Source organism: Plecotus auritus, assembly GCF_963455305.1.
Source record: "Plecotus auritus genome assembly, chromosome: 4".
Lineage (NCBI taxonomy): Eukaryota > Metazoa > Chordata > Mammalia > Chiroptera > Vespertilionidae > Plecotus > Plecotus auritus.
This window is the reverse complement of record NC_137775.1, coordinates 186,594,499-186,615,801: the sequence shown is the minus strand read 5'-3', so window position 1 is coordinate 186,615,801 and position 21,303 is coordinate 186,594,499. Positions and strand designations below refer to the sequence as shown.

The following is a 21,303-nucleotide window of genomic DNA, read 5'->3' as shown; positions in this document are numbered from 1 at the left end:
CATTTTAATATTTGTATGGGAATGAACCTACCTTTATCTTTTTAACAAGCTTATTTTCTTCTTCATCATCTGTCTCTGGAAATTCATATATTTTAATTTTATGTTCTTGGATTTCTTTCATTATCTAAAATGGAAAAGGAAATAAGCAAAAAAGCACCACACATAATTAATACATTAACTTTATTTTTATTATACTCACCTTAAATTCCTATGAGCCCTCAGCTTTAGGTCCTTGATTGCTTTTCAATAATGTAAAAACTGTCATCTAAAAACAAAGTACTATGCTGGTCTTTACCACTGAAATCCAATTACTTCAGAAGTGTTCAAGTAATGTGGTTATAATACCATAAGAGTTCTAAATGAGGTAAGAGTCCAGAAAGGGCTTTCTCTAGTTGATTTCTATGGTAATGGCTGTAGGTCATTTATTTACAACGACTGAGATTCTTTCTCTAGAAAAAGCTCTCTCCAACTGTTTTTATTCGGCTGAATCAACACTGCCTAAACTCACCTAAAAATTTTTAAAAATATATTTTATTGATTTTTTACAGAGAGGAAGGGATAGGGAGAGAGAGTTAGAAACACTGATGAGAAAGAAACATCAATCAGCTGCCTCCTGCACACCTCCTACTGGGGATGTGCCCGCAACCAAGGTACATGCCCTTGACCAAAATCGAACCTGGGACCATTGAGTCCACAGGCCAACGCTCTATCCGCTGAGCCAAACCGGTTAGGGGTCACCTAAAATTTTTAGAAGACTTTGGCTAAGGTAAGTAAAACTAAATACAGTATTGCCTTCAGTAGAAAAAATTCTACACCATCAGAACATATCCTTGCATGTAAATGTACATAAACACAAATCAAGGAACAACAGATACAAGATTGGGTAAGCACAAGGAAAAAATATGCCCTGGAAATAAAGAAGCTAAGGTCTTAATGAGGAGAATGCAGAAAAGAGAAAGATAGCTTATCCTATCTAATAAAAGAGAAACATTCAAATTGACTGCATCTCCGCTATGCCCACCAGCCAATCAGGATTGAGTATGCAAATTAACCCAACAAAGATGGTGGTTAATTTGCATATGCAGGCGCCAAGCAGCCTGGGTCCCAGGAACATACTTGGGACCCAGGCTGCTCCTAGCCAGTAGGCCCGCACTTAGGCCCTGAGCAGCAGGGTCCCAGAACACCCCCGGCCACTGCGGGACTATGGGTGCAGCAGCCAAGCAGCTAGGGGTGGGGCGGAACATCCCCACGTCACATGTTCCTGCCCCGCCCCAGCCGTTTGCGCGTTGCTGGCCTCTGGGGCATTCGGAGACAGCGATGTTCCCACCCCACCCCCAGCCGCTTGCGTGCATTCCGGCGCTAAGTGGTGGTTCGGGTCCATGCCCCCAGCCCAGGCACCCACGATGCGGGGGGGGGGGGGGGGGGGAGGCTGGCTGCTGGCCTCTGGGGCATGCAGAGGCCCCGGCGGCCGCCGCTGCATGCAGCCCAGGGGTCCCTGCCTGCCCCCCAGCCCAGTGCCCACGATGGGGGGGCTGGCTGCCAGTCTCTGGGGTGTGCAGAGACCCCGGTGGCCTCCACCGGGTGGCAGGGACACCCTCCTAGCCCAGTGGATACAACGCAGGGGCTGCATGCGCTGCAGAGGGAACACCATTTTTAAAAATATATATATTTTATTGATTTTTTTACAAAGAGGGGAGAGGGATAGACAGATGGAAACATCAATGAGAGAGAAACATCGATTAGCTGCCTCCTGCACACTCCCCATTAGGGATGTGCCTCCAACCAAGGTACATGCCCTTAACAGGAATCAAACCTGGGACCCTTCAGTCTGCAGGCCCACGGTCTATCCACTGAGCCAAACCAGTTCCAGCATAAACACCTTTTCTAACCGCTCATTGGCTAAGCTCCTGTATGCCACCACTTGCAGTGTTTTTGGTAACTTGGGTAATAAGAATCCAAGAAGGTGATCTAAGGTTTTTCCACCACACTCCTAGAGGGAAAAAGGAAGGTCCGCTGCTGGAGGGGCTAAGAAATGTCATATCCTGCCCTAGCTGGTTTGGCTCAGTGGATAGAGCCTTGGCCTGCTGACCGCAGGGTCCGGGTTTGATTCTGATCAAGGGCATGTACCTAGGTTATAGGCTCCTCACTGGCTGGGGCCCAGGTCAGGGCTCATGCAGGAGGCAACCAATCAAAGTGTCCCTCTCACATTGATGTTTCTCTCTGTCTCTCCCTCTCTCTTCCACACCCTCTAAAAATCAACGGAAACATATCCTCAGGTGAGGATAAAAAGAAAGAAATGTCATATCCTATGAAAGACACATCTTGAATATGCCTAAAGAAAGTTGTCATTTTTTCACAGTGAAGGGACTAGAGTCCATGTTGATGAAAACACCTTGGCGGCTGCAGTGGCTGCAGCAGCGGGGTAATGGGGCTGGCGCCTTCCCTTGATCAGCCCTGTCACCTCCCACAGAGGGTGGCTAGACTGCAGCTGAGGCCCGCTCCCCATAGGGAGCGGGCCTCAGCCATCAGTAGGACATCTCCTGAGGGCTCCCAGTCTGTGAGAGGGGGCAGGCTGGGCTGAGGGAACCCCCCACTGTGCACCAATTTTTGTGCACCAGGTCACTAGTTAATAATATCAGAAATAACCCACTTCCAATTAAATTATCTTGTCCAAAATTATTCTAAATTCTAAACAAAATATGGATATCCAAATATTGTTCAAATTCAGAACCACTAACATACCTACACCTAGCTAGCTCCCTACCTGTACTGGTATTTCAGTGCTATTCTCACTGCCAAGGGTCCCCAGCAGCAGTAAAGGGATCCTAAACAAAATGTGTTAGATGGTTACTAAACCAAGAGGAAATAAAATGGCCACTGGGAAACACACACACACACACACACACACACGTTTTACAATTGGGGTTATATATCTACATAGAAAAAACATGAACTAAATAATAATGTGTCAAATGCATGACTAGAAGAAAAAAAGAAACACTAAAAGCTGGCTCTAAGAGCAGAGGTTGTATATTTAAAGGACCTGAATGAACACCTTCAAAATACCAAAGCTAAAGCTCCACCTTAATCTACTGAGCCAACTGGTAGAAATACAAGCCAATAACTCATTTTGAAAAAGTTCTCCAGATGAGTTTGATAGGCACCCTGGGTTAAGAACCATTATTTTTAAGCATAGGAAAAAAAATTGTACAACCACTACAATGCAACCAATTTGGAAGTAGAGATCATTGCTTGCTCATCTTTTTTAAGTTCTTAGTACTGTTCCAAATCAAGATACATTAAAATCATACAGAGGGGAAGAAATGTATATGATTAGTAATTGAATTTAGAAATAGCACATTGTAAAGTAAAAATGAGAGTGAAAGAAATACCAAATATAGTAAAAATGCTGTATTAAAGCAATCTCAAAATCTAAATAGCTTTAACAAGCAAATTTCAAAAGGTTTTGTTTTTTAACAGGTTTAACATATCCTCAAATTTATATTGAAAAAGGTGAAAAAATAAAGTTTCTTGTTACAAAGAGAACTACAAGAAAAATAATATATAATTAACTCTAAGATCTATTTTAAAATATTATACAAAACAGCTGCAATTTATTAGACCATTGGCCTAAAATTAAAAAATAGCTATTGGAATAGAAGAGTTATTCCAGAAATTAACTCTACATTTCATAAAATATATGTACAAACCAGAAATTGACCCTACATTTCATAAAATATATGTACAAACCAAATACAACGAGGAAAAAACAATCCCGATTTAAAGTGTTCAGCTTTTATAGAAAATTAAAGAAATTATTAGGTACCACTTTATTCCAAAAATTTTTTTCTAAATAAAATGACAAACAGTGCTATCAAGGCACTGAAATAAATACACCCCTTACAGAAGAAATTTGACTGTTTTATTGGGAAAGCACCATGACAAAACGCGGGGGGAAACATAATCATGGGCTTTCGAAAAGTAATATTCTTAGAAATTCATGAAAATGATTCTAAAGTGTGTGGGGAGGGATGCTGGTGAAAGTGATACAGAAATATCTAAAATAGCCTTAAGCGACAAAGGATAAAGGAGGCACCAGGATAACAGAGAAGAGCTTTCAGGAGAAAACTAAGGCAGAGGATAATTTTCAAGAGTTATTTGTAATACAGCATAAACAACCACATGGAAAAGTAGCAAGAGAAATACACTGTAACACATTATACTAAAAACGTGAAAAACTACAAATTACGTGAATGATATAAGAAACCCAGGAGTTCAAGCGCATTCAGCCTACCTGTTTTTTAAACTGTTGGCACTCCTCTGGTGTGAGTGTGTCTGCTTTGGCAATAAGTGGGATGATGTTCACTTTTTCATGCAAACGCTTCATAAACTCAATATCCAATGGTTTAAGTCTGAAATACACAATATTTAATATAACTGAATTTTAAGTTTGGAAAAGCAGATTCTTCACACCCCCAAATGCTAGATTAAATACATTGGAACTACTTTACTTAGTTGCCAGACACACACTCTAAAGATGTGCTCGGACAGCAGTGGTTATAATAGCAATTATCTACCACTGAACAAAGAAAATGAAGCATCAATAGCTGAAATAAAAAATTAACCATGTGTGTTCAGTGATGACACTGGTGGGGTGAGGTGGGGGGGTGGGGAGGGCACTGAAAATACATTCCTGGAACAACTCATAATTACCCCCAAAACAGGTTCCCTCTAAAAAGGAAATCCAGGGACTACCCATATAAGATAGATAGGCCCTTATTCATGTATCAGACTGCCTAGAATTTTAGTCTGCAGTAAGCAGGGGATTTACAACTCTCTACATAAAATTTAGTGTCATATTCTTTCACTTAATGCATACTAAGCAGCACATATTAATGGGCAAAACTTTGTTCCACTTCCAAAAATAGTTAAGCTGAGAAACTATTCAAAAACACATTTTTGTACATCAGAAATAAACATTTTGAACTCCCATTCCTGTGACAAACAATGAATGGCCCAAAGCCACTACACATCATTTGAATTATATCAAAAATTTTTTGCTTAAAAAAAAATCTTATTTCCCATGCAATTTTAAGAAGTATATTTCCCCCTGGGAAATAGAAGAAATGTGATTTCATGAGAATTATAAAATCTTGGAGAGAGCCCAAAAGACCTAAAATAATAAAACAGAATATAAACTGACCAATTTCTATTGATTCAACCTCAGATTAAATTTTTACTCTGTCCGTCTCCAGGAAAAAAAACACACAAAAACGCTTACAAGTTAAACTAGAATGATTAAAAATATATAAATTCAGGGAGAAGCTAACAAGAACTCATAAAAGGCCATAGACTGTGTTGTATTTCTGAGATTACTCTTTAAAAAAATTGATTTCAGAGAGGGGAAGAGAAGGAGAGAGAGACAGAAACATTTATGATGAGAGAGAATCATTGATCGGCTGCCTCCTGCACGCCCCACACTGGGGATCCAGCCCATAACCTGGGCATGTGCCCTGACTAGGAAATGAACTGTGACCTGGTTCATAAGGTTGACGCTCAACCACTGAGCCACACTGGCTAGGCGATATTACTTTTTTAAGCCTTTTGAGATAATTTTTGTGCTTTCTTCACAGTAGACAAATATTTGAAATGAAATATTTGCACCACTACAATCTGACTGCAAAAAATGGTAAACTACATAAATAAGGCTTTATGTAGTGATAATGCGAAACCAAGACAGTGATAAGGGCAAAGGTGGAAAAAGAAGCAGAAAATAGAAGAGAAAGGTATTCTTATGAAGGAACTGGTATATACTACTGTAACTTGGGTATTGGATTATCTAGTCTGATAGTATATAATAGTCTAGTTACTTTTGGTGGAAAGGTGGTGGGGTTCCTATCATCAAGTGACTGAGTTATGCTGAGTCATTTACCCAGATTAAAAGCAATTACCTACCACTGAATCTTTTACCCAGAAAAAGGTTAAAGAGTAATTAAAAACATCTACAGTTACCAATGACACATATATCTATTCAAATTGGCAGAGGAAATAAAAACAACAAAAAAGAGAGTGCAGGCTGGCAAACAGAACAATAACACCAGCCCTAGCCAGTTTGGCTCAGTGGATAGAGCGTCGGCCTGTGGGCCAAACAGAGGGTCCCGGGTTCAATTGCACTCAAGGGCACGTACCTTGGTTGCATGCTCCCCCCTGGCCCAGGCCCTGGTCAGGGCTTGTGCAGGAGGCAACCAATCGATGTGTTTCTCTCACATCGATGTTTCTGTCTTTCCCTCTCTCTTCCACTCTCTCTAAAAATCAATGGAAAATATATATCCTCAGGTGAGGATTAACCAAGGATTAACAACAACAATAAAACACACAAAAAAACCAATCACACCAGATGAATGTCTAGATACTTAGTTATTAACTCCGTGTAAGTAGAAGGTTAGTACTGATGCCATGATCCTTAAACAATGTGACCAAAGAAATGGTACGTGAAGACTTTGGTACTTCTGTCTTTCTGTAACCTTCTCTCTCAGATCTATTTTAAATAACATCTTTGGAGTTTCTTAGAATATAATCTAAGCTAATTGCTATGGCTGTTTCTCCTTATTGGGTGGTTCAATTAGTGGCACAGTAGTCCAAAAGAAAGCCAAATTAGCCACACTGAAATATATAACTATGATTAAAACACTGTTCCTCTCTATGAAAGCAAGTTAAAAAAAAGTATACATGAGAAACTACAAAGTAAAATCATTGCTAGTTTATCTAGGACTGAAAAAAAGAATTTATAAGCCATTTTTACATGGAATTTGGGACTTTTCAACTAGTATAGTGAAATGTACACATACAAGGAATACTAATATATGAACCAAAAATTGAGTAATAAACAACAACAAAAGGTTATCAGAAGCATCAAGGTACTGACCCATGTCCTGAAGGAGCAATGAAGTATAAACAACACTGCACCCTGCTATCAGGCATCTGACGTCTGTTCACTCGAGATTCTGCATTTAGGTAGTCCTCAAATTTACTATCAATGTAGTCGATAACAGGCTGCCAGCTATAGAATGAAGATGAACAAAATAATTAAGTGGCAATTCTACATTTAAATGTACAAATGATGACTGTTAAAGGGCAATAATCTATATTTTTAAATAGGCAAAATCAATCTAACCAGTATGTCTCAAATTATTCTACATATACTGATTTAAATAAAAACATAAATTACGTTGACTAAATCTTGATTATTTCTAAATTTTCTAAATAAAAGAATATTTAAATCAAAACATAACTAAATTATTATCATATTTGTACCAATAAGTATATCAATGCTAAGGCAATTTACAATATGAAAAATTATATCCAAAGAAATGTTTATATTTATATACAATACAGAAACCTCATGATGAATTTATTTGCGTATTTTTAAAGTTGAGAGAAATTTACTTCAAAAACAAAACAAAAGATGGAACTCAAAAAATTAAAACTTCCAATTAAAGTGTCATGGATGTTTTCTTCATTTATGATGTATGGAAAACTGAAGATCTAAAGTCAGGTTTAAATTAGAATGTGATAGAAAATAACATATACAAATATATAATATTATAGTAGAAAATGAAAAGTTTTAAATTTCTTACAAGAATTCTTGTATATATGTTTTAAATTTGTCTTCAGAATAATTCAAGGATAAATATTATCTCCATTTTATAGAAAAGAAAGTCAGTTCAAAGAAATTAAGCAACATTAAGTAAGTGGCAAAGTTAGTGTATGAACAGTTTAGTGGCCTTTGCTAAGATGGAAAATTTTTAAATGTTAAGCAGAAAGAGTCTAAAAACACCCAAACCCCGAATATAATGGAAAGCAGTGATATCAAACACTTCTTACCAATTACTATTATCCACTGCATCTCCAAATCCTGGGGTGTCAACTATTGTGAGCAGCAACTGAACCCCACCTTCTTTGATTAAAACTTTGGATTGTTCCACCTGTAAGAGTAATTGGTGCAGAAATTAATACCACAACATTACACCTACGGTTTCCTACAAGGTAAGCTGTAGGAAGATTAGCATTAATCAAAACTAATCAAGAAGCTTTTTGCAAACTAAATCTACCCATCCCCACATTTTCATTATCGTGGACATAAGTCCTGGTTACTTGAAAGAAAAGTACAATGTAAATACTGGGTTTATGACTCATAGTTGGTATAAAGAAGGAAATGATAAATGGTAATAATCACTAAAGCCATATAATATTTATATGGCCTCAATGCACATCCATTAATACAAATAAAGACTGTGTTCGCATGATTCAGTAATTAAGAGATCAACTGTGACTAGGCAGACAAATACATTTAATCTAACACAATAAATATTCTCCATCTACTTTGCTTAAGTAAACTTATTACCATTCCCAAATCTTTCTCAGCATGTATGTAATTATTTACACTCGTGTTTATGTTATGGCTAAGATCCAGTTTTCTTTTCTAAAGTGGTATTGCATATTTAGGCCAAAGCAATCAACAAAAGTCCCAGCAATTAAAAAATATATATTCTGGTAGAGTAAAACCCTACTAACTCTGATTGAAATCTTCCATTCTCTGTAGAATTTGTAAAAAACTATTTGAGAAAGAGTATTGGACTTAAACAAAGAGAACATATAAATCATTCATCCTGGGCATATGCTGCTGCTAAACAAAGTGAAGAAGAGAATACTAATTCCCCCATTCATTGTATCTTTACACCTAGTGCTTATTAAAACTAGACTCCAGGTATACCTAAAGGCTAACGTAAGAGGCAAGAATTTTATTAAAACTTTGAGTGGGAAGTGCCATTGTACAGTCCACATTAAGTGCCACCAAACTTAGGAAAAAATGTAATCACGAACAGGTGAAAAGCAACTGCAACTATTTATATGATTAACAGAGTTTGGAAAGGAAAACTGACTGATTTCTGGGTAAAACGAGTTTGGTGCTCCTTTACAGAACCGATGATGTCTTTCCCTTTTCCTTTGGCATTTCTTACAGATGCTAGCTGATGCATGAAGGGACTGAGGAGATGAAACTGAGATTGCTGAGCAAGAAAGTCTGTAGCAGCACTATCCAAGAAAACTTTCTGAGATAATTGCAATGTTCTATATTGGCACTGTCCACTACAGGGGCTGCTTGCCCCGGTGGCTACTTAGACCTTACAACATGTAACTGAGAAACAGAATGTTCAATTTCATTCCACTTGAATTATTTTAAATAGCCACATGTGGCTTAGTGACTACGGAATTGGACAATGCAGGTCTATAGAAATCAAAAGTTATTTTGTTAAAAAGAGTATTATCAAAAAAGAATTTTGTTAAAACTGAAAACAGTTCCTAAATTTGGACATGCAAGTCCATGGAGGAGTTTCTACTATTTTAGACAAGAGGCTGTCTTATCTTTTAGACCAATGGTCTTCAGACAGCTCTGATCCTGATGTAAACTCTCACATCCCAAATATAAGTATATTTATTTATCAATTCAATTATATGTAATTGGCAATCTGAACATTAAATATTAGTAAGTATTAATTTTTCTATAGATTAAAAAAGTAAACATCAAAATATAAGGGTCCTAGCCCAGCCAGTGTGGCTCAGTGGTTGAGCATTGACCTATGAACCAGAAGGTCACAGTTAAGATTCCTGGTCAGGACACATGCCATGTTGTGGGCTCGATCCCCAGTAAAGCAGAAGGCAGTCGATCAATGATTCTCTCTCGTTATTGATATTTCTCTCTCTCCCCCTCTCTGAAATCAATAAAAAATATATTTTTAAAAAAAAAATATATATATATATGTGTGTGTGTGTGTGTGTGTGTGTGTGTGTTCTAGTATTTTTTGGTTATCTCCAGTATCAACTTGGGAGAACACTGTTTCAGGCCACATAGCCAAGATAACACAGCCTGTCTTATACCAGGTTACTCTAATAATATGAGGGAGGCAAAATAACTAAGAAAATAATCAGACATGATCATCCGTGTTAGATTATCAAAACTAAAAAAAAAAAAATTAAGTGGCTTAGCAAGTTCACATTTCATATCTCTGATGGTCCTCTAATCAAAGAACAATTTGTTTATATGTCAATTATCTCTCTCTCTTTTTTTTTAAAGGACAATCTGGTCAAATCTTACATCTCCATATATCTTGAATTCACCTCATCTCCTTTATAAAAACAGGCCATTCGTTAATGGAAACTGTTATTGAAGCAGAAATATCCATAGTACTATGTATTAGAAACTGATGCAAAAATACAATTGTTCTATTTGAATCATCTTCCAATTTTACTTCAAACCATTTGATTGCCTTATTACTAAACCTTCAGTAATAAACTGTACATTAATCACACATCCTAACAGAATAAATTTTAAGGTCTTTGTCTCCTTGTCTTTATTTTAAAAAATCAGCACAACAACTTGTTTATTGACATGATAAGAAAAATAAAGATCTGTATTTTACATACTTTAAAGAGTGTTTATAAAGCTTCTTTTCTCCTCTGGCCTATGAAATTCTGTGTATCCATACATGGTCAAATACAGAGACGACAGCAACATATGGAAGAAATCCAGAAAACATAACTGTAAACGAGTGCCCTTCACAGGATCCAACTGTATCCTATCGTCTGATTCTGCAAGTATCCCCATGGGATCCATGGAAAACAAATCAGTGCAAGTCCAAGAATTTCAAACTTTTCTTAACAAATGTATTCCAAATGGCCACTTTCCCATGCACTTTACTTAAGCAGGTCACATCAGCATTTTTTAAGGCATCACTCAAGAGTTCTCTAAGATTAAGCGCATAATTTAATACTGAAGAGATGAATCAGGGGCATTCTCAATTCTGTTTCTCTCTGGAAAATAAAACTAAAGCCCTTATATTGTTTATGTATAATTAATTTATTGAGGCCTCTTTTGGATTCCTAGATTCCAGAAATCCAAGGCACTGTTTTCTAATATTTTTCTGTTTTTCAATCTGAGGGAAAAGTCAAACCTTCCATGTTTATATGCTTTATTTCTTTCATTTTCAAAACACTGTTAAATACACTAAACTTTTCTAACCTAATGTTTAAGAATGATTTGCTATGGTAAATAAAAACTGTTAATTAACTGGATTAAATTTTAAGGAAAAGGTTAGAATTTCCTTTCTTTTTTTAAAATGTTTTATTTATATATTTATCTATTTCGTTAATCCTCACCTGAGGATATTTTTCCACTGATTTTTAGAGAGAGTGGGAGAGGGAGAGAGAAACATCAATGTGAGAGAAACACATTGATGGGTTGCCTCCTGCACAAGCCCTGACCAGGGCCCAGGCCAGGGAGGATCCTACAACTGAGGTACATGCCCTTGACCAGAATCGAACCCGGGACCCTTTGGTCCACAGACCAATGCTCTATCCACTGAGACAAACTGGCTAGGGCTGAATTTTCTGTCAAGAGCTTATCTCTGGCTATACTTGCTCGACATTATAGCCAAAGCTCTGCAGACTTCAACATCCTGAAGCTGAGATATTTCACTTAGTTCAAACACAATAACTATTTTAATTATTTAATGGCTTAAAAGACAAACATCATCTTAAATACTTCATTATGTTCCTCAAGCAACTAAAAGAAGCAATGACCAACAGAATAGCTATGCCTTAAGACTACTTCCTTCTTATCAATACCCAGATCTAGTTTATTGAGAAGTTTAGCTAGAGACTAGAGGCCCGGTGCACGAAATTTGTGCACTCAGGGGGTCCCTCAGCCTGGCCTGCACCTTCTCGCAGTCTGGGAGCCCTCAGGGGATGTCTGACTAATGGGCCTAAGCCAGTAGTAGGACATCCTTAGTGCTGCCACCGCTGTCTTGCCAGCCGTGAGCCCGGCTTCTGGCTGAGTGGTCCTCCCCCTGTAGGAGCGCACTGATGACCAGGGGGCAGCTCCTGCATTGAGCATCTGCCCACCTGCTGGTCAGTGCGCATCATAGCGACCGGTTGTTCTGACGTTGGGCGGAAACTGGCTTAACCAGCTGTCTGCCCCCTGGTGGTCAGTGCACGTCAGAGCGAGCGGTTGAGCAACCTTAGCATATCATTAGCATATTACGCTTTGATTGGTTGAATGGCCAACCAGATGACCGGACACTTAGCATATCAGGCTTTTATTATATAGGATTCTAAGTCTGCCTTCTACTCTGAACCACCACACCTCATTCCCCCATCTCCTATTCTGAGACTTTAAGTCCCTTGTGCCTTTCATTTTCTATTAGCAGCCCTCTCCCTAACGCTTTATACCTTGTCCTGTCCAGCTCAGATACCTGTTTCATAAAATTCACGAACTTCAATCTCAACAGGAATTTCCCTGCTGTCTGATAATCCTTCTATTTGCTCCTTAGTCTCATGCCTCTCTCATTTCCCAGTATGGCTCTTCCCATGCTCGAGCCGAATATCTCTGCCATCAAGCTAAAAAAAGTACCTTATCTCTCCTTGAAGAGGAGTGCCCTCAATTTATCTGAAGCAACCCTGAATATTCTCTCCTTCAGTGGAATAGATCCCTTTCGTCCTAAGTCTAATTTTTCAATCCATGCTGGGAATCTGATACCTTCCCATTTTAGAGTCATCTTGAAAACCGTTTAGACTATTTCCCCTGTATCTTCAACCTCTCATCCCTTAGGGACTGATTCTTCATAGGACATAAACATCCTCAGATCTTTTTTGGAAATAAAAACCAAATGACTCTCTAACATCTAGGTATTCCCTCATCCCTTCCTTCATAGCTATCCCACCTTTACTGCCTCACTTACCACTCACTTTTCAGCCCACTGCCATATTGCCTTCTATTCCTACTACTTCACTAAAATCTACATGGCCAAGGTCACCTTTACAGCACCTTAAAGCAACATCTTTATCACTATATCCTTCACTTTACTGTGAGATCCTTGAGAATTTTGACTGTTATCATCACTGTAGCTGCAAAACCTGGTATACGACAAGCATTCAAATGTATGTTCTGTGACTAGTTAAAAAAAAATACAAACATTGGAACAACATCAACAGGAGAGTTTCCTAATTAAACTCTAACCTACTAAACAGCAAACTCGGAGGTGAGGGACTCAGCAATCTGGTTTAGCAAGCCTTCCAGGTGACTGATGCAAAACACTCAAGTTTGAAAACCACCGGTATAAAGAACTCCAGGACTAAAGTGTCAGCTCACATTTGGAACAGCAGAGCTCCAGGCCAAGACGCCCAAGATAGGAGGTCAGAATTAATTCTATCTAATACTGAACACTTCACTCAAATCGGAACCACTTATATATAACAGGAAGCCCAGAATAACCTCTCTATTTAGTGTAGACAGCTTCTCCTTTCTTCCAAGACTGTGAATGTGAAGGAATGTCTTTTTTTAAAAAATATATTTTATTGATTTTTTTTTACAGAGAGGAAGGGAGAGGGATATAGAGCTAGAAACATCAATGAGAGAAACATGGATCAGCTGCCTCTTGCACAACTCCTACTGGGGATGTGCCCGCAACCAAGGTACATGCCCTTGACCTTGGAATCGAACCTGGGACCTTTCAGTCCACAGGCCTGAGCCAAACCATTTAGGGCAGGAATGTCTTTTTAAGATATGAGTCTCTTATAAGTAAAGTGCTCAGGGAGATTATGAAATTGTGGGAGTTTTTTTGTTGTTGTTAATCCTCACCCAAGGATATTTTTCCATTGATTTTTAGGGAGAGTGGAAGAGAGAGGGAAAGACAAGAGAGAAACATTGATGTGAGAGAAACAAATTGATTGGTTGCCTCCTGCACAAGTCCCAAACAGGGTCCAGGCCAGGGAGGAGTGTGCAACCAAGGTATGTGCCCTTAACTGGAATCGAACCTGGGACCCTTTGGTCCGCAGGCCGATGCTCTATCCACTGAGCCAAACCAGCTAGGGTGAAATTGTAGTTTATTAAAATTTCACTCCCTATTTGGCTATATCACAGAATTTTTCTTTCCTCCTCCTCCTTTTTTGGACAGTTGAAAAGTGTTTCAGAAAGCCTTCAGGTCAGGGAAATTGTAGACACTGCCTTTTGAAATTCAGGATTGTATGTTTCTTATGGTCTAATATGTCTGGGCTGGGATATAATTCTCTGACCACTCTCTGCTGAGAGAATTTATGAGCTTTCAAGAGCAGATCATCTGAGAGATTACTGAGCTTGGTAAAGAGCCAGTTAACTGCAAAAGAAAATTACATTCTATTCTCTAACTATGCTGAATGACTTGGCACATGTTGTGTTCTCCCCTGGGTAAGGGGGAAAGAGTTTGGATGATCTACAACTTGTTTCAGTATATCAAGGAATACCTCTATGCTATAGCCAGGAAAAAGGACTTCTCTGGGATTTAAAAAGGGGTAGATGTAAGGAAAAGCTAATCCATTTATTAAGAATAAGTTAATCTATTAAACTAGCTCTTATTATCTACAATAGAGCGATAGCATAGGTTGACAGAATACAGACTAAACCAGACAGCTTATATTTGTAGCCTAGTTCTGTCACTCTACATGATCTCAGGCATATTAGCATCTCTGTGCCTCAATGTCCACATTTGTGAAATGGAGATAATACCACCTACTTCATAAATTCCTTATAAGAATTAAGTAAGTTAATGTATCTGAAGTACTTGGTATACCACCTGGAAGATGATAATGACTCATTATCATTATGTGAGTTTAAGTATTAATGCAGGCCTGGCATTTTGTTAGGTGCTAGAATTACTAAGAGGATTTAGAAGACCACACTAGCATTGATCACCAAAGACACTTATGGTAGGTAAAAGAACATTGAGATTTAACAGATATAGTTTTTAAAATATGTTTTTATTGATTTCAGAGAGCAGGGAGAGGGAGAGAAAGACAGAAACATCAATGATGAGAATCATTGTTTGACTGCTTCCTGCACTCCCCCCAATGGGGATGGAGCCCACAACCCAGCCACGTGCCTCTGAGTGGAATCGAACCCGCAGGCCAACACTCTATCCACTGAACCAAACCAGCTAGGGCTAACAGATATTTTATACTAAACTAGAGGCCCGGTGCACAGATTCGTGTACCGGTGGAGTCCCTCAGCCTGGCCTGTGGCCTCTCACAATCCCTGACCTCTCGGGGGATGTCGGATAGCGGGTTTTGACCCAATCCCCACAGGCCCAATCCAGACAGGAGGGAGCCCGATCCTGTGCGTTGCGCGTCTGTCCCCTGGTGGTCAGTGCACGTCATAGCAACCGGTCGACCAGTCGCTTAGGCTTTTATATATATAGAAGATATGCCCAAACCTAGGAATCTACACTCTGGTTCCTTTAACATTTCTATGTACTTCATTTATTGATCTTGAATTTGAATTCCTACATTAAGAAAGTTAAAAGTTTAACTTCTTGCTTAGAGTTAAAATATCCAATACTGATTATAATAAGCAATGTAGTAGCAAGTTTTTAGAACACACTTTTTGCAGGCAATTTGAAATCTCAAGCTCTATGAGGGATAAAAAAATATTCCCAGCAGCAAAGCTTTAAAAAGAATAAATAAAACATTTATGTCACAGAATTACATCTTAGGGATCTAATTTCTACACTGCATCTTGCAGTTTGATATATATATGTTTCTGTCCTAAATTTTCAGACTGTCCTTCCATCTTGTGCACTGAGATCATTTCTGCCAATCCTCCAAATCCAGCTCCTGAATCACTACTGAGTAAAGCCTGCTCCATGCCCCTCCTCTCTGCGTATGTGCTGCATCACTCCACCAACAACTTTTTCAATCAATAGTTTAAAGCAGCAGTTGCCAACCAGTGGACCACTGGTGGTCTGTGAGGTTCAGAAGGTTGGCAACCACTGGTTTAGAGCACTGCTGCTGAACAAAAATGTAAACTCCAAAAGTAACTTTAAATTTTTCAGTAGCCACTTTAAAAAGTAATAGATTAATGTATTTTATTTAACCCAATATAACCAAAATATTATCATGTAAAATGCAATCAATATAAGAAAAACTATTAGACATTTTACACTCACTTTTACATACTAAGTCTCCAAAATAGGAGGTGTATTTTATACTTGCACTAGAGGCCCGGTGCACGAAAATTCATGCGGGGAATGGGGGGTGTCCCTCAGTCCAGCATGCACCCTCTCCAATCTGGGACCCCTCTCACAATCCAGGACTGCTGGCTCCCAACCGCTCGCCTGCCTGCCTGCCTGATTGCCCCTAACTGCTTCTGCCAGCCTGATCACCCCCTAACCACTCCCCTGCCAGCCTGATCGATGACTAACTGCTCCCATGCCGGCCCGATTGCCACTAACTGCCCTCCCCTGCTGGCCTGGTCACCCCTAACTGCCCTCCCCTACCGGCCTGGTCGCCCCTAAATGTCCTCCCCTGCAGGCCTGGTCACCCCCAACTGCCCTCCCTTGCAGGCCTGGTCGCCCCCAATTGCCCTCCCCTGCTGGCCTGGTCACCGCCAACGGTCTTCCCCTGCAGGCCTGGTCCCCCTGAACTGCCCTCCCTTGCAGGCCTGGTCGCCCCCAACTGCCCCTCCCCTGCCGGCCTGGTTCCCGCCAACTGCCCTCCCCTGCCTGCCTAGTCGCCCCAACTGCCCTCCCATGCTGGCCTGGTTGCCCCTAACTACCCTCCCCTGCCGGCCCAGTCACCCCTAACTGCCCTCCCCTGCCTGCCTGGTCGCCCCAAACTGCCCTCCCATGCCAGCCTGGTTGCCCCTAACTACCCTCCCCTGCTGGCCTGGTGCCCCCCAACTGCTCTCCCCTGCAGGCCTGGGTCCCCCCCCAACTGTCCTCCCCTACAGGCCTGGTTGCCCTAAGTGCCCTTCTCTGCAGGCCCAGTCACCCCTAACTGCCCTCCCCTGCAGGCCTGATCACCCCCAAATGCCCTCCCTTGCAGGCCTGGTCCCTCCCAACTGCCCTCCCCTGCTGGCTATCTTGTGGCAGCCATCTTGTGTCCACATGGGGGTGGCCATCTTTGATCACATGGGGGTGGCCATCCTATGTGTTGGAGTGATGGTCAATTTGCATATTACCTCTTTATTAGATAGAATAACATCTCAAGTTGGACTACCCATATTTTAAGAGCTCAAAAGCCACATGTGGCAAATGCTACTGTACTGGACAGTGCGGACAGATCTAGAGTCTATATATGCAGCATGGTCTATGGGCCAGCACCACTGCCATCACCTAGGATTTTGTTAGAGATGCAGAATCTCAGCCCACCTCAGACCTAACAGAACAGACATTAAATTTTACCAAGTGATCTGAATGCATAAGCAAATTTGAAAATTACTAAATTAGACCACACATAGCTTGGGAGCCTTTATGAATTACTACTGCCATTCAACTACTATGTGGTATTATGTTACCAATGAACACAGAACACAGTATTTAAATAATAATGGCTTTTCAGAGTCATGTTTTCTCTACTGTCCAACAGAACTTTCTGCAATGGTAAAATATATACATTCACTGCCCAAATAGTAGCCACTGGCCACATATGGCTAGTGAATACTTGAGATGTGACTATTGCAACTGAGAAATTAAATTTTTAATTTTATTTACTTTTAACTCATCCAAACTTAAATAGCCACATAAGGCAAGTAGCTACCTTACTATTTAGCATAACTCTAGGAGTATTAGTTACTCCTATAATTATCACAGTGTAATTTCTATTAGGGTCTTCAGGACAAATTTTGGTTTTAGTCAAGACAATTCCTCTAATTAGCTTCACTTTTTTCTCTCTTAGCAACATGTTTTACCTCTTTACATTGGCTGAGGCCAACTATGAAACCTACCTCCAGGGAAGCATAATAAAAGTTATAGTAGGTGATTCTGTGTGTTAACATTATTCCAGCTTGTCATCAATTAATAAAACTAATACGCATACCTGTACAGTCTTTTTTATTCTATGGGAAGGACCTGGATACTCTGGAGAATACAGATCTGTGAGGAATAATGAGTTGATTAACGTTGACTTTCCCAATCCAGATTCACCTAAAAGAAACAGGGAGGAGGAGGAATCTGTTAAACTCTGCCATGTTACCGACTTTAATATTCAACCAATGCTATAATCAAACTTGCTATATGCAAGTTCTTCTTGGTGGGACAAAAATGTGACATTAGAAAATATACTATAAAGACTTCCTATTAGAGTAAGCTCTTTGTCCTCATTTTCTTATCAAATTAGACCCATGTTTCCAATGAATCCTTTTAGTTTTATAATTTTACAAAGTAATGTACCTGATACAATAGCTTCCATTTAGAAAAAAATGTTGTTTTCATTGATTTCAGAGAGAGGAAGGGAGAGGGAGAGAGGGATAGAAACATCAATGATGAGAGAGAATCATTATGGGCTTCCTCCTGCACGCCCCCTCCTGGGGATAGAGCCTGAGACCCAAAAGCCATGCATATTTTATCCCAGTTCTCTGACTGGGAACCAAACCATGACCTCTAGTTCATAGGTCGCTGCTCAAACACTGAGCCACACCAGCTGGGCAATAGCCTTCATTTTTAACAGTAATGTATCCCCTAGAGGTCAAAGTTAGGCATAAACAAAACACTGGATTGTATACAGCTGCTTTAGTGAAATAAAACATAAAAGTAAAAATACAATAATTAATGAATGACCAAAGCAAGAAATCATGCAGCTAGGAAAAGAATCTCCCTACACACACACACACACACACACACACACACACACACACACACACACACGTACCCATATACACACTGGCTGGGAGAAACCTATAACATACCATTTAATTCGAACATGGTACAAAGAAGATTGCACAAGGTGCTACAAGAGCACACAGTGAAAGACTAACAGGCCTCTCAGATACTGATAAACCAAGTAGTTAAAAAATGGAAATAATCTGAATAATATGCTCGATTAAAAATAAATGAAAAAATCCTACCCAAATAAACATTTTTCAGATACTTATTGAATACTTATATACTGTCATCATATCTTTGAGTTTTAGCCCACGAAAGCCAGGCATATTTCATCACTGTTCAGAAATATTACATTTCAAGCCTAAGAATAAAACATCCATAAGATGTTTGTTCACGAAGTTTTGAAGTCCCACCAATAATTATTTATAATAGTTACACCAACATTTAAAGATGGTCATTTTCAACAATAAAGATTAAAATAAATAATAATAATAATAACAGAAAAAAAATAAAGATGGTTAGTGGAAAGGAACCTAAGGAACCAGATAAACCAAGAGGCAGTATCACAAAAAGTGAGAAGAACTGCAAAGAAAAGTGGTCAATAATACCAAATAAGAGATTTTTTTTTTTAAGTGACCAAGGGACAATGAGAAGGCCTTTTACTGACCTTTAATAAAAGCAATTTTATATTAAGAAGTCAAATGGTGAGAGTTAACAGGTGGGAAATTTAAAAGTACAGATTTATTCAGTTAAATAAAGAAAAGGTATCACCCAGGAGGTAGATAAATATAAGTTATCCAGGAGGGTGCTAGTCTTTGTTTTGCTTTTTTATATGCTTATCTCTGAAGATTTAATCTAACAGTCTAGGTTACATTAGATACTGATTATTTCCAAGGTATTCTATATATCCTGGAATTTGCTATAAAACTCATCTCCTCAAAATCTATTAGGGTATCCTTCAACATACAGATGATGTACAGGATAATTATAAAATGCAAGCTAAACAGGTTCCCTATGACCTGGTTCTGCAATTATTTAAACAAGGTTTACATATTCTAATTACAGTAACTGACCACCAGCACTAAAAGTTTAGTAGTAATTCTGCTGCGTAGCTAGTAGCAAACATTCCAACCAGCTGCTCAATAATTACCTCATTCACTGAGTTAAAAAGTTTTCACTTGCTATGCATAAAAAGTTGGGAGGTCTTAAGGAGGATATTTATGATTTATGATATTTCTTGCTATACTCAAATAAAAGTACTCTTTTTATAGCCCAATTTGAGAAGAAAATAATCCTGTTACCAGAAAAACCTAAATGTCTATGTAGAAAATTTTGTTTATGATTATTTTTTAAATGGATGATCACAACTTTGTCTTTAAAATGCACGGTCCTTAGTGGGTGAACGTCTGGGGTGCGACAGGGGCTGGATGGAAGAGGGCAAAGTGGAGGGTAATGGGGACATCTGTAATACTGTCAAGAATAAAAATAAATAAATATACTTTTTCCTTTAGGCTAGGGCAGGGGTGGGCAAACTTTTTGACTCGAGGGCCACAATGGGTTCTTAAACTGGACCGGAGGGCCGGAACAAAAGCATGGATGGAGTGTTTGTGTGAACTAATATAAATTCAAAGTAAAGGAGCGGAGGGGAGAGCAAGAGAACCGGATAGAACAGCCGGATCCGGCCCGCGGGCCGTAGTTTGCCCACAGCTGGGCTAGGGTATGCCACCTTTTGGAGTTTGTAAATCAAGTTTCTGTAAGTTCTGCTAAACTGAAAAAAAGCTGAAATCAACAGATACTGTTTAACAGCTCTCCGTACCACGTTCCTCTAAATTCTTCATGTTGTTGCCTGAAATTCTAACTAATCATTCAATAAACATTCCCTCATAAAATCAAGTATTCTTGGAAACATTGTTAAGTCTTTCATTATGGGGTGGGGGGTGGCGGATGGAGAAGATTACATTTTTTCTCTAATTTCTTTCTAGTAGTGGCCAGCATTCACTAAGTAAGTTTTAGTTTGAATGGAAATAGGATTAGTTTTTAAAAATATGAATTAGAAAAAGTAAAGATTTTGTGGAAATAAAGTGGAGGGTTCTATAAAACTAGAGGGCAACTTAAGGCCAATGATCACACTCGAGGGTAAGAAAAAGGCCAGATATCAGGAAAAAAAACAGACACACAAAAAAACACAGGAGTATAACAAAACATAAAAAAACCCAAAACATTTTATTTGGATAGAAGAGGGGAAGCAGGGAGCACATTCTACAAACTGATGTTCAGAGTGCCTTTTAAAGCTGAAGGGCTGACTTTGATCTTATGCACTAGATGACTCATAGATTCTTTCAAGTCCTATATATCTCATATACCCAAATTTATACACCAAGGACAAGTGGTAGGTTGCATGAAGTACACTGGTGATTGTGTAAATCTGTATTTCTTAAAAAAAAAAAAACACCCACAAAAACATGAGTATGCATAGTTATAACATTCACAATAGTTAATGGTGTAAATATGCTTAATAAAAAGCTAGACAGATTTCATACTTCGCTGAATTAGAGACCTAAATGTCTTACCAATGAAAACAGAAAAGCTGTAGTTCACAAAAGGGTACATTCAGAGA

At 39.1% G+C, this 21,303-nt stretch overlaps 1 protein-coding gene across 1 annotated transcript in view; it reads right to left on the bottom strand.

The window, feature by feature from the left end:
- SEPTIN7 (septin 7) overlaps positions 1-21,303 on the bottom strand; it is a 62,338-nt gene that overhangs the window by 16,592 nt on the left and 24,443 nt on the right. The window contains 5 exon segments of the mRNA XM_080665705.1: positions 32-124; positions 4,295-4,412; positions 6,926-7,060; positions 7,885-7,985; positions 17,902-18,008. Of these exon segments, the coding sequence (XP_080521831.1) occupies positions 32-124; positions 4,295-4,412; positions 6,926-7,060; positions 7,885-7,985; positions 17,902-18,008 (554 nt within the window).